This window comes from Callorhinchus milii, unplaced genomic scaffold (genome assembly GCF_018977255.1).
Source record: "Callorhinchus milii isolate IMCB2004 unplaced genomic scaffold, IMCB_Cmil_1.0 Scaffold2, whole genome shotgun sequence".
Classification (NCBI taxonomy): Eukaryota; Metazoa; Chordata; class Chondrichthyes; order Chimaeriformes; family Callorhinchidae; genus Callorhinchus; species Callorhinchus milii.
Window position 1 is genome coordinate 5,652,907 of NW_024704743.1, and position 15,457 is coordinate 5,668,363.

General features: G+C 42.5%; 1 protein-coding gene across 1 annotated transcript in view; it reads left to right on the forward strand.

Moving 5' to 3' along the window:
- Positions 1 to 15,457, forward strand: part of myo3a (myosin IIIA) — a 137,979-nt gene that overhangs the window by 66,619 nt on the left and 55,903 nt on the right. The window contains exons 13-20 of the mRNA XM_042332589.1: positions 759 to 961; positions 2,669 to 2,767; positions 3,454 to 3,568; positions 4,467 to 4,593; positions 9,508 to 9,718; positions 12,906 to 13,056; positions 14,721 to 14,874; positions 15,182 to 15,270. Coding sequence (XP_042188523.1) covers positions 759 to 961; positions 2,669 to 2,767; positions 3,454 to 3,568; positions 4,467 to 4,593; positions 9,508 to 9,718; positions 12,906 to 13,056; positions 14,721 to 14,874; positions 15,182 to 15,270 — 1,149 coding nt within the window. The remainder of the gene's footprint in view (positions 1 to 758; positions 962 to 2,668; positions 2,768 to 3,453; positions 3,569 to 4,466; positions 4,594 to 9,507; positions 9,719 to 12,905; positions 13,057 to 14,720; positions 14,875 to 15,181; positions 15,271 to 15,457) is intronic.

Here is a 15,457-nt window from a genome sequence, read left to right on the forward strand (position 1 = left end):
AGTGGGATATTTATCAGCAGAGGAATTTGATGCATTTATCAGGATTTAGCTGTAAATGAAAATTCAAGGCATAGATTAAATTCTAGCAACGGTATGCACTGCCAGATGGCTGATTTCACTTTGGTCTGACCATCATTACGATTTTGACTCCTTTGTTAACTGCACTGAACATGTTGCTGTTTGGAAAAGATAACAGCCTGCGCATGTTTTGTTTTATCACTATCAATGAACCGTTAGATTCTTAACCGTGTTATCACAGAGGCTTTTCTGCACTTTGAAAGTCTAATCCACAATCTAAATTACAAGCATCAATTCTTGATAAACAAAATAATTACAAGCATCAATTCTTGAACAAAATAATGATGTTAAAGTTTAAAAACAAGAGTGATGTTCCAAACGTTCCAAATCATAAGTTTCAGTGTTTCTTAACAATCCTGTTCATGGGGACTTTTTTGGTTGGTCAACAAAATTCATGTTTCCTGATTGAATATTTTTCGATTTATCGCATAATTCAAAAAGAGTTTCAATTGCAGTCTTGAACCCACAACCTCCTGACTCCGAAGTGAGTGCTACCAACTCAGCCAAGTTGACAAAATGTGAAATTGCAGTTAACATAACAAATCGAGGTTTTCAAATAGTGTAAAGCAAAATATTTGGGAGTTGAAAGATCACATGAAGGAAATGTTTCCTTTTGAAGTTTTTTTTTGTTGAGAAGGTAATCTGATCCCTTAGGAAAATTATTCCTTTTCATCCTTCAGGCCAATAACAGAACATTGCAGGAGAAAATCCTTCAGGTTAACAACCTGCTGGAAGCATTCGGGAACGCCAGTACCATTATCAATGATAACTCCAGCAGGTTTGGCAAATATTTGGAAATGAAATTCACCTACGGGGGGACGGTGGTGGGAGCACAGATCTCCGAATATCTGTTGGAGAAGTCGAGAGTCATCAACCAGGCTTCGTAAGTAAAGGAAGCTGCCAGGGGATGGATGGATGGATACAGCTCTCATGAAAGATTGGACAGATTAAGATGATTGATAAGGGACTTGATAGAGGTTCAATAAGGTGGGCATTAAGAGGCTATTGGTGAGTTAAAAACAAACACAGGGGGAATAAATTGCAACAGGGAATCCTGTAGCATGTTGGTTAGAGCGATCGCCTCGTGAGCGAGAGCACACCGGTTGAATTCCCAGGCAGTGCGAAACCTTGGACAAATTTCCTTATTCCATACACCTCTGTTTATCTATCAGTAAGTAGGAACCTGTTTGTTAGTCGATTGGCAGATCACTTCCCGGCGGTAATAATCCCTTAAAAAACATTAAATAATAATTTGGTCACTCAATCCATGAACATTTGTGGGGCGTTGCTGTGTGCAATTGGCTATTGCGTTTCGATCCATTTTACAGCACAAGAACAAGAACTTTCACTTATATAGCACCCTTCAACATGGGGTAGCGTCTCAGAGCGCTTGACAATGCCGCATTCTGACAAGGAGGGAGCCAGGGGGAGAGAGAGGGGGGNAGGTGACCGCAAGCACGATCGAAAAGGAAGGTCTTTAGGAGGGATTGAAGGAGAGAGTTCCAGAGTTTCGGGATATAGTGGCTGAAGGCAAGGACACCGATGATGGAGCGGAGGGGGCGAGAGACAAGCAGGATGCCAGAGCCAGCCAAGTGAAGGTAGCGGATGGTGGAGTGGGGAGGGTAAGCGGATTGGATAGGCAGGGAGGTGCGAGGGGATGAAGAGATTTGAAAACGAGTGAGAGGACCTTGAAATCGAGCTTTTCAGTAATCGGGAGCCAGTGGAGCCTGGCTTGGACTGGTGTTATGGGGGGAATGGAGTTTTGTGCAGGTGAGTATCCGTGCAGCAGAGTTTTGAATTAATTGAATTTTGTGTATGGTGAAGCTTAGGAGACCAGTGAAGAGGGCATTGGAATAGTCGGGAAGTGACGAAGGCCTTGACTAGGGTTTCAACTGCTTTGGTTGTGATGTATGGATGGAGGCGGGCAATATATATATTATTCTGTGTATATACACAGTATATTCTGTGAAGCGCTTTGAGACATCTCAATGACATGATAAGGCACTATATAAATGCAAGTATTATTATTATTAGATGTATTATTAATAACTATAAGATAGCCATATCTAAATGGGAGAAGGGAATAGAGAGGTATGGAAGAGGAGAAGAGGCTCATATGGTGTATAGCCACAAACGTGAACTAGTTGGGCCGAATGGCCTGCTCTGTGCTGTAGTGTTCATGTGATTCTATATACCTTGAGTAATCTATGCACATCTTATTCAAAATTATTAACGAGAGAATAAAAATAAGCAGCAATGTAACTTGTAAAAATAATAATAATAATCCTTGCATTTGATATAGCGCTTTTCACGTCAGGAGGATGTCCCAAAGCGCTTCACAGAACACACTGTAAAGTGAATTGACTGTATATTTGTGGGCGAACGCGGCAACCAATTGCGCACAGCAGTGTCCCACAAACAGTCGTAGATTGAAAATGACCAATTTATTATTGTTTTTGGTTTTGGAGGGATTATTATTAGGCTGTGTGTGGAGTAAGGAAACTTACTTACAAAGTAAGGAAACTTACTTACAAAAATAATAAAAATCTAGAAGCTGAAAGTATTTTTTTATATATATTATGTATTGCAGAGGGGAGAAAAATTTCCATATTTTTTACTATGTCTACGCTGGCCTGGCACAGAAGAAGAAACTAGCACATTATAAGTTATCTGAAAGCAAACCTCCAAGGTAAGGTATATGATAACGCTACAGGGCTGGGGTTCAGTATGAAATGAGTCTCACACTGGTGGAGTTAGATTTACGTAACCTACAAGCCACTTGATGCTGTTGTTGCTTGATAATGTTCTGATGTGTTTGTGAAGTAGAAAATGACTTGCCACCGACACTAAAATATGAACGGCCTCCTTCTGTGTTGTAGATTTCTGATGTTCTTGTACTGCTATAGGGCGCTCCAATGTTGATGTACTGGGGCAGAACTCATAACAACTCACAAGAAATATGTAAATGATGATTTAAATTAGAACTACAGTGAAACTCTGATGACTAGCCCCTGGTATAAGTAGCCATACTCCACATAACTAGTCGTTCATTCAATTTCTCGGATATTTGATTACTTTGTACTTTTGCGATGCTGCACATTGGATAACTTGTCAACTCAGATAAGTAATGTTTTAAGCTATTTCCCTTGGGGTGATGGGTTATCAGAGTTTCACTGCAGTTCTGCTTAGATCACCTCAGCATCACCACACAGTTTAAGAAGCCGTAGAGCAATAGAAATCTACGGCGCTGGGGAGACCATTTTACCTATTGTGTTAGTGTCATCAATTCGTGAATATCAAATAAAAATAAGAAACGTGCGGTTTTGTGTGAGTTCTGTCTTTAATCCAGTGCTCGCTTCCTCTTAAATCATTTAGGTACCTTCAACACGAGAAAATTAAAATGATGCAAGACATTGTGAACAACACTTTCAACAAGACCCAGTTTGAAGCCATTGAGCAATGCTTCAAGGTCATAGGATTTGCAATGGAGGTTAGCGTGAAACATTTATTTTGAGAATATTAGGAAATTGCCTGCATGTAGGATAGATGCTGCATACTATACATCTTGCCCATGTGGTTCAAGCTACATTCCACCCTAATGGTCAATGTCGTCGTGATCTGGCTTTAGATCGATAGATATTCAAAGGTACAAAATGCAGGGTATGAGATGACTGTAACTCTAAACAGTACACATAGGAATGTGTTCAATACAGAGGTCTTTACAAGGATAGTTTGAGTCATTTGTACTGATACTGGGCATGAAAACACTCGAACAGGAAATGTGCTGCGAAAGGTTCCATCCTTGGAGCCTGAAGTGCACTTTGTGCCAGGAACCCCATGTACATCACCGGAGCGTGAGATCGCGTCTGAGAGCTGAGATTACCTGAGAGCAGAGACCGTAGTGACTGTGCAGAGGGTACACTGCGCAAGACAAGCTTCACACTCCAGATCCTTATCCTGGCGCTCGCTCCATTAGCACTGAAGGTGTCCCATTCAACAGCCTTTTCAACCGCAGTGTTCACCTCAAGAGCACTTTTGATTTGGGGTCCCCACTCCCACTACTGCTGTTGAGTGAAGATACCTTCAACAATAACAACTTGCATTTATATAATGTCCTTCATGTAGAATAACATCTTGGAGCACTTTACAGTGGCAGGAAGGATGTCGAACAGGGCAGAGGGGAAAGTGGGGAAGGAAGGGCCAATAGGCTCCAACATAGACATGAACACTCCAACTAAAGATATGAAACTATGAAGAAGTGAATGAGGGGCTATGGGATAAGGAGAGGAGGAGGCATGTGTGGAATACACACACTGGCACAGACTAGTTCGGCCAAATGGCCTCTTTCCACCCTGTAACTTCTTTGTAATTCTACGTGACTTCTACAGGAGCTGGGGAGTGTCTACAGTATCCTAGCAGCCATCCTGAATGTTGGTAACATCGACTTCAACTCAGTTGCATCAGAGCACCAGACTGACAAGAGCAACATAGTTAATCCTGGAGCACTTGAAAATGGTGAGATACATTCATCGGCTGTAACAGTAATACTTAGATTTGAGGTAGTTCCTTATCACGTCATTGAAATATCTCAAAGGATTTATTGCAATAACTATTTGTAAATGAACATGACAGCCAATTTGCACACAGTTATGTCCTACAAACAGCTATGAAGTGAAATTGGTCATTAATTTCATGGCTACTTGTGGAACATTGCTGTGCACAAATTGGTTGCCACGTTTTCCTACACAGTCAACACTTTACTGTAAAATCCTGTGAAGCTCTTTGAGACACCCTATCAGCATGAAAGGCACTATATCGGATGTAAGGTTTATTATTATTATTACTATTATTCTAAATAAACAAAATGAAGGGTCGGTTTTGATCGAAGAATACCAAGATGTGGAGTGCTGCAGTTTAACAACAACAAGATTACATTTGTATAGCGCCTTTCACGTCGGGAGGATGTCCCAAGGCACTGGACAGAGTACAGTATTTCAGACCCGAGCTGAGGTTGAGGAGGGGAAGGGGGGTGACCGATGGCACGGTCGAAGAGGAGGGTCTTGAGGCGGGACTTGAAGGACGCTAAGGAGGGGGTGAGGCGGAGTGATTGAGGGATGGAATTCCAGAGGTTGGGGGCAGAGTGGCTGAAGGCTCTCCCGCCAATGGTGGGGCGGGTGGGTCGAGAAACGTTGAACAGGCCAGAGCCGGCTGAGCGGAGGGTATGGGCGGGTTGGTAGGGGGTTAGGAGGTCGCAGAGGTAGGGTGGGGCGAGGCCATGGAAGGCTTTGTTTGTGAGGACCAGGATCTTGAACTGGATCCTATGAAGGATAGGGAGCCAATGGATTCAGGCGAGAGTGGGGGAGATGGGGTCACGGAGTTTAGTGGTTAGAGCGCTCACCTCGCAAGCAAGAGGACCTGGGTTCGATTCCCAGGCAGGGCGAAACGTTGAGCAAGTTTCCTTACTCCACACACCTCTGTTTACCTAGCAGTAAGCAGGAACCCGGTTGTGAGTCTATTGGCGAATCGCTTTTCCGGGGGTAATAATCCCTTCAAAATAAAATTAAAATTAATTTGATCACTTAATCCATGGCTGTTTGTGGGACACTGCTGTGCGCAATTGGCTGCCGCGTTTTGCCCACAAAATATACAATCAATTCATTTTACAGTATATTCTGTGAAACGCTTTGAGACGTCTCAAAGACTTGATAAGCCGCTATATGCAATACAGTCCAAAATGATATTTATATAGTGCCTTTCATGTCGTAAGGACGTCCCAAGGATATATCAAATGCAAGGATTAACCCATTCTTATCGGATGTCGAACGACCAACTAGTGACTATCCTCCTGGGGGGGGGCAGCAGGCAGGGCTTTCCTTGAAGCTGAACTGGCTCCAAGTCGACATGCCTGGCAATGGAATGTCGGAATCGAGTCAGCCCTCTGTGACGGTCTCCAGTCCGCTTCCTGAGCCAGGTGGGTCCGCAGTATTCCAGGGCACTAATGATGAGAGCACAGCAATGCCCAGCTCAATGGCAGGACCTGGAAGGGAAGACCAGTCACTGGGGGCAGGGAGTCATGTCACTCAGTTCCTGTTAACCCTGCAAGCCAAAGCCCTAACGTGTAGGGTGGTCCTAGCTGGACAAGCAGCGGGAAAGCTTGCCGGACAGCAATATCAAAGGCAAGCTGTGCAGTTTTAGTTGGTTAGACTCCAGCAGTTACCCCAACTCACACTCTGGGGTCCCCAAGCCTTGGCTCTTGCCATCCTGCGTCTAATACTTTCCAAATTTAGGTAAGTAAGCAGGATGCATCCCTCCAGGGAAAGAGTGCGCATTCTATTCTAACAATCTATCTCTTGGATTTCCACGTGTAGGTGAGAGGCATGGAAGTCTCAGCTTGGTTTGGATTCTCTTAAGCACGGCGATGAGTTTCTGCATGTGTCAGACACACGGCTGAATAAAAACAAAAGGAGACACCTGGAGTAAATTGAACCAGAACAACCATGTGTAAAACTTTATCCACATTAAGGGTTGAAAAAAGCAGCAATTGGCAATAGGACTGACTCAGAGTGGTTGACAGGGAGTACTGCTGGTAACTGCCAGGGTTGCTGCGAGGTTGGCTGAGATGTTCTGCCAGTCACCAGCAGCATTCTGCATCATCGAATCGGAGTCGCTGTGAGTGAGTGAAACCTATTTGACAGCACTGTTTTTCAGACCTCCCATTGTTCGAGCTGTTTCGTCTAAAAAATCCCCCCAACAATAATATTCAAACTCTTTTTACACAGTTTAGATTTTACGTAAAACTCAACTAAAAGCACATAATGTATCCTAGATGTAAAAAAAAATTCTTAGTAATCCAATGTGGATTGTCACTCAGTGTTTAAAATAGCATTTATTAATGGACAAATGAGAGAAGAGAATAGAGGGGTATTAGGAGGGGGAATGAGGAAAGTTGGAGTTGTATTATCAAAGGTCGATTTTCCTGGTTTTATCCACATTGGCGCAAAATAATACTCAGGAAAAAAAAACTGGGTTTATATTTCGCGAGTAAAAAGGACTTCAATGGCTCTTAACAAAAACAACAAGAGGTATCAGTACTCATGTTGTAATCATTGTTCGATATCCAAGACAATCAGGAGGGCACAGGTTCAAAGTTATAAAGGGCAATTTTAGGACTGGAATCGGGAAGCATTTCTTTGCACGGAGGGTAAACAATGATTGGAATGGATTAGCAGGAAAGGCGGTTGAGCCGATGATGCAGGATTTATGTAAGAAATAGCTCGACGCTATAATGAATGGATGTTGGCTATTCTGTAAGGATAAGATCAAATAAGAAGGATCTTCTTCATTTGAACCTCTCTTATGATCCCATGACGTTTCCTATCTATAATGAAACTCCTTGGTATTTCCACTTCACAGTTACGGTAGTATCTCCTGTATCACACTTGCCAGCACAGTGGAGTCAGATTTAATGAACATTGTTGTCTTGTGTCACTCTATAGTTTACAAAGTTTTTGCATTGCATTGAGAGAGCTTGAAACAATCAGCACTTAAAGACAAGGTCAGGACACTGGAAATATAGAGATTTTGTTAGGGATAAATTGAGCTGCACTGACAATGTTTTATCACAGATAAGAACCCAGTGACTGTCAGGGATGGCTTGACCGAAGCTACAAATTGAGAAGGAATGAGTTCTCCACCACCACTCTTTTCAATGTATGTTTGCTTTCATACCGAGTTTTTAGCGGACCCTAGAGTAGGCAGCCAGGGATTCCAAGCTGCTAACTGATTGTTATCCAGTGATTCCTGCAGCAAAATTCATATGTGTAAGGGTTGTATGAGGACACAACCAAGCTCAGCGGTAATGCTAAATAGCGCCCAACACTCATTTTGCTGTGTTAGCAGGGGACAGCCAACACCTGTGAGCTTGTAAGAATCAGTGCTTTCAAGGAAACAGAGGAAGAAAATAACATAAAATGTTCTAATTCATGCAAAGATTTCCAGCATTGGTTTTCTTTCCATTTGTTTAGGTGTTAACCTAGTTCAGTTGGTAGCACTCTCGCCTTTGAGTCAGAAGGCTGTGGGTTCAATCACTTTGTCAGTGCACTGAACTTGTATATTTTAGGCTGATACACCAATGAAGCCCTGGGGGTGTGCTGCAATGTTGGAGGTGCCGTCCTTTGAACAAGACATTAAACTAAGGTCCCGTCTGCCTGTTCAGGTGGCTGTTAAAGATCCTGTGGCACTATTCAAAAAGAGAAGAGAGTTTCTCCCAGTGAGCAAAATCCCCAGATATAATTGGTCATTCATTTTCTGACTGTTTGTAGGGTATTGTTGAATGCAAATTGAGTGCGTGTTTACCACAAAATACACAGTCACTATATTTTAAAGCAAATCCTGCAAAATGCTTTGAGACATCCTCTTGATGTGAAAGTCGTTGTATCGAAGATGGTGGCATTTACAAGCTTCAGGCCCAACCATTGCACTGACGTTATGCAGGGGTGGGGAGGAGGAAGGTTTTGCATCCCAACATTTCAGAATAGACCTTTTTGACAACAATAACAACATCAACTTGTATTTATATGGCGTCCTTCACGCAAGCTTGTGCCCCGGAGCACTTGAGAGTGGCGGAGTCTGATCCCGAGCCAGGGGGAGAGAGTGGGGGAGGTGACTGTAAGTACGATCAAAAAGAAAGGCTTTTAGGCAGGATTTGAAGGTGGGGATGGAAGGGGCAAGGCGGAGGGATTGAGGGAGAGAGTTCCAGAGCTTCGGGGCATAGTGGCTGAAAGCACGGCCGCTGATGGCGGAGCGGAGGAGACGAGGGACGAACAGGAGGCTGGAGCCGGCCGAGTGGAAGCAGCGGGTGTTGGAGTGGGGGATAAGCAGGTCGGATAGGTAGGGAGGTGCGAGGGCATGAAGGGATTTGAAAACGAGTGAGAGAATCTTGAAATCAATCCGTTCGGTAATTGGGGGCCTGGCAAGGACTGGTGTGATGGGGGTACGGAGTTTTATGCGGGTGAGTATCTGAATTAGTTGTGTTTATGGTGGAGCTGTGGAGGCCAGAGAGGAGGTCATTTGAAAAGTTCATCCATGAAGTGACAAAGGCGTGGACGAGGATTTTGGCCGCCATGGGCGTGACGTATGGACGGAGGCGGGCAACATGGCAGAGGTGGAAAAATGCAGTCCTTGACCACACTTTTGGCCATTTTTCCCCTCCCCCTCCCAATTCCCAACCCCAACTCGGGTGCCAAGTCAGGATTGTTAAGCGCTTGAGACGTGCTCCCGATGCTTTATGAATGTAAATTTGTTTTATGGTATGAAAAATTGAATATTTTCAGCATAGAATCAACCAAATCTTAATGAAGCATCACATTTCTTATGCTCTACTCCTTTTCTCGTCATTACTCCTCGGGTAAGCCTTGCTATGTTTTTCAGCTGCCTCGTTGTTGTGCATCCGACCTGATGAGCTGCAGGAGGCTCTGACCTCTCACTGCGTCGTGACTCGAGGAGAAACCATTGTGCGTCCCAATACTGTGGAGAAAGCCACTGATGTCCGAGATGCCACAGCGAAGACTTTGTACGGTCGTCTCTTCAGCTGGATAGTCAATCGCATCAATACCTTACTGAAACCTGAGAAAGTTCTGAGGTAATAACATCATCAATCAACTACATTTCTGCTCTGCTTAACTGGTTTCTCATAAACGGTAAATCAATGAGCAGTACAGTATTACTACTTTTTGCAAAGCTACCTGGAGTTATGTATTTCTCTAATATCTCCTTCACGGTGATGTGTTCAGGTTAAATTGTCCTTTCTTAAAGGGAAGGAAAGATGTTCAGCCAGTGTTCTTTCCTGTTTACAAGCTCTGCCTGTGAAGGTCAAAGGCTATGTGGACTGTGCTATCCGAGGGAAATGATGGGACACTTAAGTTACCATGTTGAAGAATCGACATATAACAATAATGTAATGATCAATAACGTAGGCAGCACAATGCCAACTACAGTGGAGGCTAAGATCAAATCTATATTTTATTTCGCCTGTAAAATACAGTCATGCCATATTACAGTAAATCCTGCAAAGTGCTTCAAGATGTTTTCCCGATGTGAAAGGCGCTTTGCCAAACACAAAGTTTATTATAGGATAATTATTAAACATTTGAATCTCAGTACCACGCATTGGGGTGAAATTTGTATCATTTCATGACATGTTTCTTGCACTAACTATTGAATTTCTGCAAATTTCAGCCCATTGCATCAAATTTTTTTTGTAAAAGTTATCTATTTACGCATTTAGCGAGTGAGTAATAACGAATGAGGTGTCATAATAATAATAATCCTTGTGGTTGATATAGCGCCTTATCACATCATTGACACATCTCAAAGCACTTCACAGAATATATCATAAAGTGGATTGACTGTGTTATTTGTGGGCAAAGCAAGACAATCAATTTTGCACCGCAATGTCCCATAAACAGTTGTGGATCGAGTGACCCAATTTTTTTTTGAGGGATTCTTAACCCCAGAAAGCGATCCACCAATCAACTGACAAATGGGTTGCTATTTACTGCCAGGTAAACTGAGATGTATGGGATAAGGAGACTTGAATATATTGGAAAGTTACCAAGCCAATGACCATTCTGGCATTCTGACGCCTCGATAAACCCAATTTTTCAACTTACGTTTTCCTGTTTATTAAATGCATCATTTCATTTACAATGATTACATTTTCTCCAATCGATGCTTTGCACTCCACATCTTGATTTGTTAAATGGTAGGTTACAGAAAACAATTAAAGATTCTAATGTGCCATCATTACATTGCACTGGGTCAGCCATTTTTAGTGTCTCCCTGACCTAGTGGGAGATTAATGCATCTCCTACTGCTCATTGATTTACTTATAAGCACAGGAAGATAATAGGAATCCACGTCTGCCTCTTCCTCCCCTGTCTTTAGGACATTTTAATACCCGGTGCTGCCTGATCTAATTCAGTATTCTTTAAACATTCAAAATCAGCAACGCGTTTTAACAAGCAGTAAAAGATCTAATAGTTAGATTGGCATTCATTACAAAAGCAACAAGCTATTCGGAAATTAACAAAACGTTTGGAGTGCCTGACGGGGAAATTATTCAAAAGGCGACTGATTGGGGCGATTTTCCGGAAGTCAGTAAATTTACGTTGATTTCCTATTAGGAGCTCACACTAGTTGCCTCCATTAACTGTTGGATCAAGGCATTGCCCTAGTGAGGACTTTCTAGACAAGAACATTGCCGATTTGAGTCCAGGCCTATGATGTTAACTGTTCTGAGTCGGGGCAAGGGTTGGGATGCTAAATTGGCCTCAGTACTCTTTATTAGTAAAGGAAGCATTGGCCAGCATTAATAATAATAATAATAATCCTTGCATTTGATGTAGTGCCTTATCACGTCTTCGGGACGTCTCAAAGCGCTTCACAAAATACACTGTAAAGTGAATTGACTGTATGATTCCCCCTCCTATTTGCTAGTCAGAGATACATAGCATTGCCAAATGCCTTTCTCCTCTGTCCACCTCACTCAACGCTGTCTTTAATTGCCGGACCACAGATCAGCAGCTCATTACCCAGCATAAAGGAACATAGGATAATAAGAACAGGAGGACATTCAGCCCATCAAACCTTGTCCATCAATTTGATAAAGTATGACACATTTTTTCATTTCCTATCTTTTCTCCATATCTGGTCCCCAAAACCTTTTTTTNCAAATGTTCATGTCAGGAACACTCCAAAATAACACCTATTCTGTCAACTCATAAATGCCTCATTGTTTTTACAATGAATTTCAGTCTAGTTCCCAACTCCCAACTCTTCTCTCCACAAGCTTCAGATTATTCAGAACTCTGCAGCCCATGTCCTCTCCCACACCAAGCTCCCTGAACCAATTACCCCCATCCTTGCCCAGCTTCATTGGTTCCCATCCCCCAGAGGATCGGGTTTAAGATCTTCGTCCGCACTTTTAAAGCCCTCCGCATTCTTACTTCTACCTCTGCGACCTACTAAAACCTTACCAACCTGCCCGCTCCCTTCAATCGGCAGACACTGGCTTGTTCCATATCTCTTGCCCTGCCCATTTCACCATCGGCAGTCGGGCCCTCAGCCTTTCTGCCCCCACCTTCTGGGACTCCATCCCAGAGTTCTTTCACCTTGCCCCCTCCTTCAAGGCCTGTCTCAAGATCTTCCTTTTTGACCGTGCCTTTGGTCATCCTCCGACCCTCACTCCCATTACCCTCCAGCCCTCATGATTCCAATGCCCAGCTCGGGGTGTAAACCCTTGACTGTCCAGCACCTTGGGACATCCTCCCAACTTGTAAGGTGCTAGACAAATGCAATATGTTGTTGTTATAGTTATTCGATCTGTCAGTGGGAGAAAATGGGGACCTAAAGCCACTGCCAGCGTGAAACTAATTCCTACAGAGCAGGAAGACTCCAGGTTCAATCCCTGACCTATACTGTTTGCTGATAACCAATGTATCAGTTAAGTTGTTAATCGGCCAGAAAATCAAATAGATTAGCTAGCACAGCAGTTCCACTTTTAAATTGTTATTAGCATTCACCTACAAGATACAGTCTATACAGTACTGTGAAGCACTTTGAAATGTGATGTGAAAGGCCTTATATCAAATGCAAGGATTATTATTGATTATTATTATCAAATGCCAGTCCTGGTGGAACGTGCTCGCATGTGATCTTTAGGTGATTAGAGGGGTTGTCCTTGGCCTTTATCTCATATTAGCAGTACAGTTACAAACATGCAAAGTTATAGCAATCCAACTCTTAATTTATTTTATTCTTTCTTCCAGCGATGATGATGAAAAAGCCCTGAGTATTGGAATTCTTGATATTTTTGGCTTTGAGAATTTCAAGAAAAACTCCTTCGAACAATTGTGCATTAACATTGCCAACGAACAGATTCAGTTCTACTTCAACCAACACATCTTTGCCTGGGAGCAGGTACAGTCATTTTAGTCACTGGAGAGATGGCCTATTAAACGCATTGCAAACAGAAAAAAGGTTATGTTAGAAATTATATTGGAGACTAGTTTATAGGCTCTCCGTTAATGAGAATCTTCATCTGAAGAGTGGTTACTCAGACGTGCACTCCTTCTATTGCACTTTCCAATTGAAAAAATGGTTTATTAGCCTGATTTACATTGGGGCTGTTGTATTACTGAAAAACCTTTAGCCATAGCAACCGATCTATTATTAGATTAAATGATCTGAGCACTTTAGATAAAACCAATAGTCAGGGTTTAGTGTTCAGGCTGTTACCCACATACCTTACAATTAGTCATGACTTCACTGTTGGAAATATAGCAAGCATTATTGCTTAACATATTGGGAGAAAACTGTGGTGTTCTTAACTGCATCCTGTTCCGTAATTAATGCTGGAGATAATTAAGGAATGGACAGAGAATTACGATTAAAATCTGTCCTTCAAGGTTTTAACCCTCAGCTATAAATCCTTTCATGTCCTAGCACTTCCCTATCTCTATGATCTACTCCTACCCGACTCCTCTACCGACTCCTCTGCTATTTACATGAATGAGCCCCACTATTAATATATAACATTTCCAGCACCCTTTTCCCTTTATTGGGCTTTCAGCCTATCTCCCCCAACTCTAGACTCCATCCTAGAGTCCCTCAGACTCTCTCCCTCCCTCTCGTCTTTCAAGGTCCATTTCAAAACTTGCCTCTTTGACCGCACCTTTGTCATCTTTCCCCTCGGATCCCACCCTCAGCTCGGGTGTCAGGCCAGTTATGTACCTTGGGATGTCCTCATGTGAAGGACGTCACATAAATGTAAATTTGTTTTCTCTCTTATTGTGGACCATGTCAAGTTCTCACACCTAACGTGTCCTGTTCTTTGCAAACTTGACACCTGTAGGAAGGGTTGAGTTAATGCTGTGTGTCAATGAAGAGCAACTTTGTATGGAAAATAGGAAAATCAAATGCAAAGGAAGCAGTTTAGAATATAATAATGGAGCTAATGGACAGTCACAGAGGTTATCGTGCTTGTCTGTCTCACACTTAGCTTCACTGATAGCATGCATCAGCTTATTTAAGGAGCTAAAGTTCACCGCTTCATTACATGTAATATAATCTAAAGGCATACTTTGTGGTCTTGATATATTGTTTGTAACAACTGAAAGATTCGTACACCTGCTTACCTCGTAAAGCCATACAGACCAGAAAAGTCCCAGGTTCATATCAAATCAACCTGAGCTGTTGGCTGATCTGAGCTGCAATACAGTTTTTGCTCTTCCTCTTAAAACTTTTAAGAGGAAAAGATGGTTGCCAGTTGACTAGATAAGTGCTTTATCAACTGCAAGGATGATGATAATTATTAATATTAATAATATGAAATGTGCCATATCAAATTCAAGCATCTTTATTGGTATTATCAACAAACTGAATCATCCAAACACCAATGGAACAAAATGATATGTCGGGATCTGAGAAAAGGGCAGGTAATTGGGACTGAAAAGATTGTTCTTGAAAGAGCCAGCACAGACATGATGGCTGAACGGTCATCTTCTGTGCGCTGTAAATCTATACAGTTCTAATGAAGAATGCCTGAGAGTTGGGCTAATAGGTGCTGACGATCTGCTTTGCAGAATGAGTACCTAAATGAAGACGTGGATGCTCGTTTGGTTGAATACGAAGACAATCGGCCGCTGCTGGACATGTTTCTGCAGAAACCCATGGGTCTCCTCTCACTGCTGGATGAAGAAATTTGCTTCCCGCAAGCTACTGACCAGACACTTGTAGGCAAGTTCTGTTTGAGACACTATGTGTAAGGCGCTATATAAATGCAGGTTGTTTTTTGGTGTCATTGCACAGCAGAGCAATTTGATTTTCCCAGTGACTGTGAACTGGATTATTATTTAATGCAATTCAATTCAACAGACCACACTTTGTTTAACAGAAGGTACTTTTCCTGTACCCTAATTGTTCTGGCATGTTTGTAATCTATTTGGTGAGCCATCTAGGTCACGGCTCCTGGAATGTTACAATATCTGATACAAATGAGTAAAGCATTACATGACTGTAATGACACAATATATTTCATCACCAGAAAAATTTGAAGTCAACCTCAAATCAAAGTACTTCTGGAGACCAAAACGAGTTGACTTAGGTTTCGGAATTCATCATTACGCAGGAAAGGTAAGAGACATCCATGCCCTGCACATCCCTCTCCCAAGCTTGGGCTACCAGACAATTGCATTTCCTCCCAATGTGAAAGATGCCATATAATTGCGAATTTATTGTTTAATCCCCATAGACAGCTATAATAAGAATGCTTGCATTTGATATAGCGCCTTATCACGTCTTCAAGACGTCTCAAAGAGCT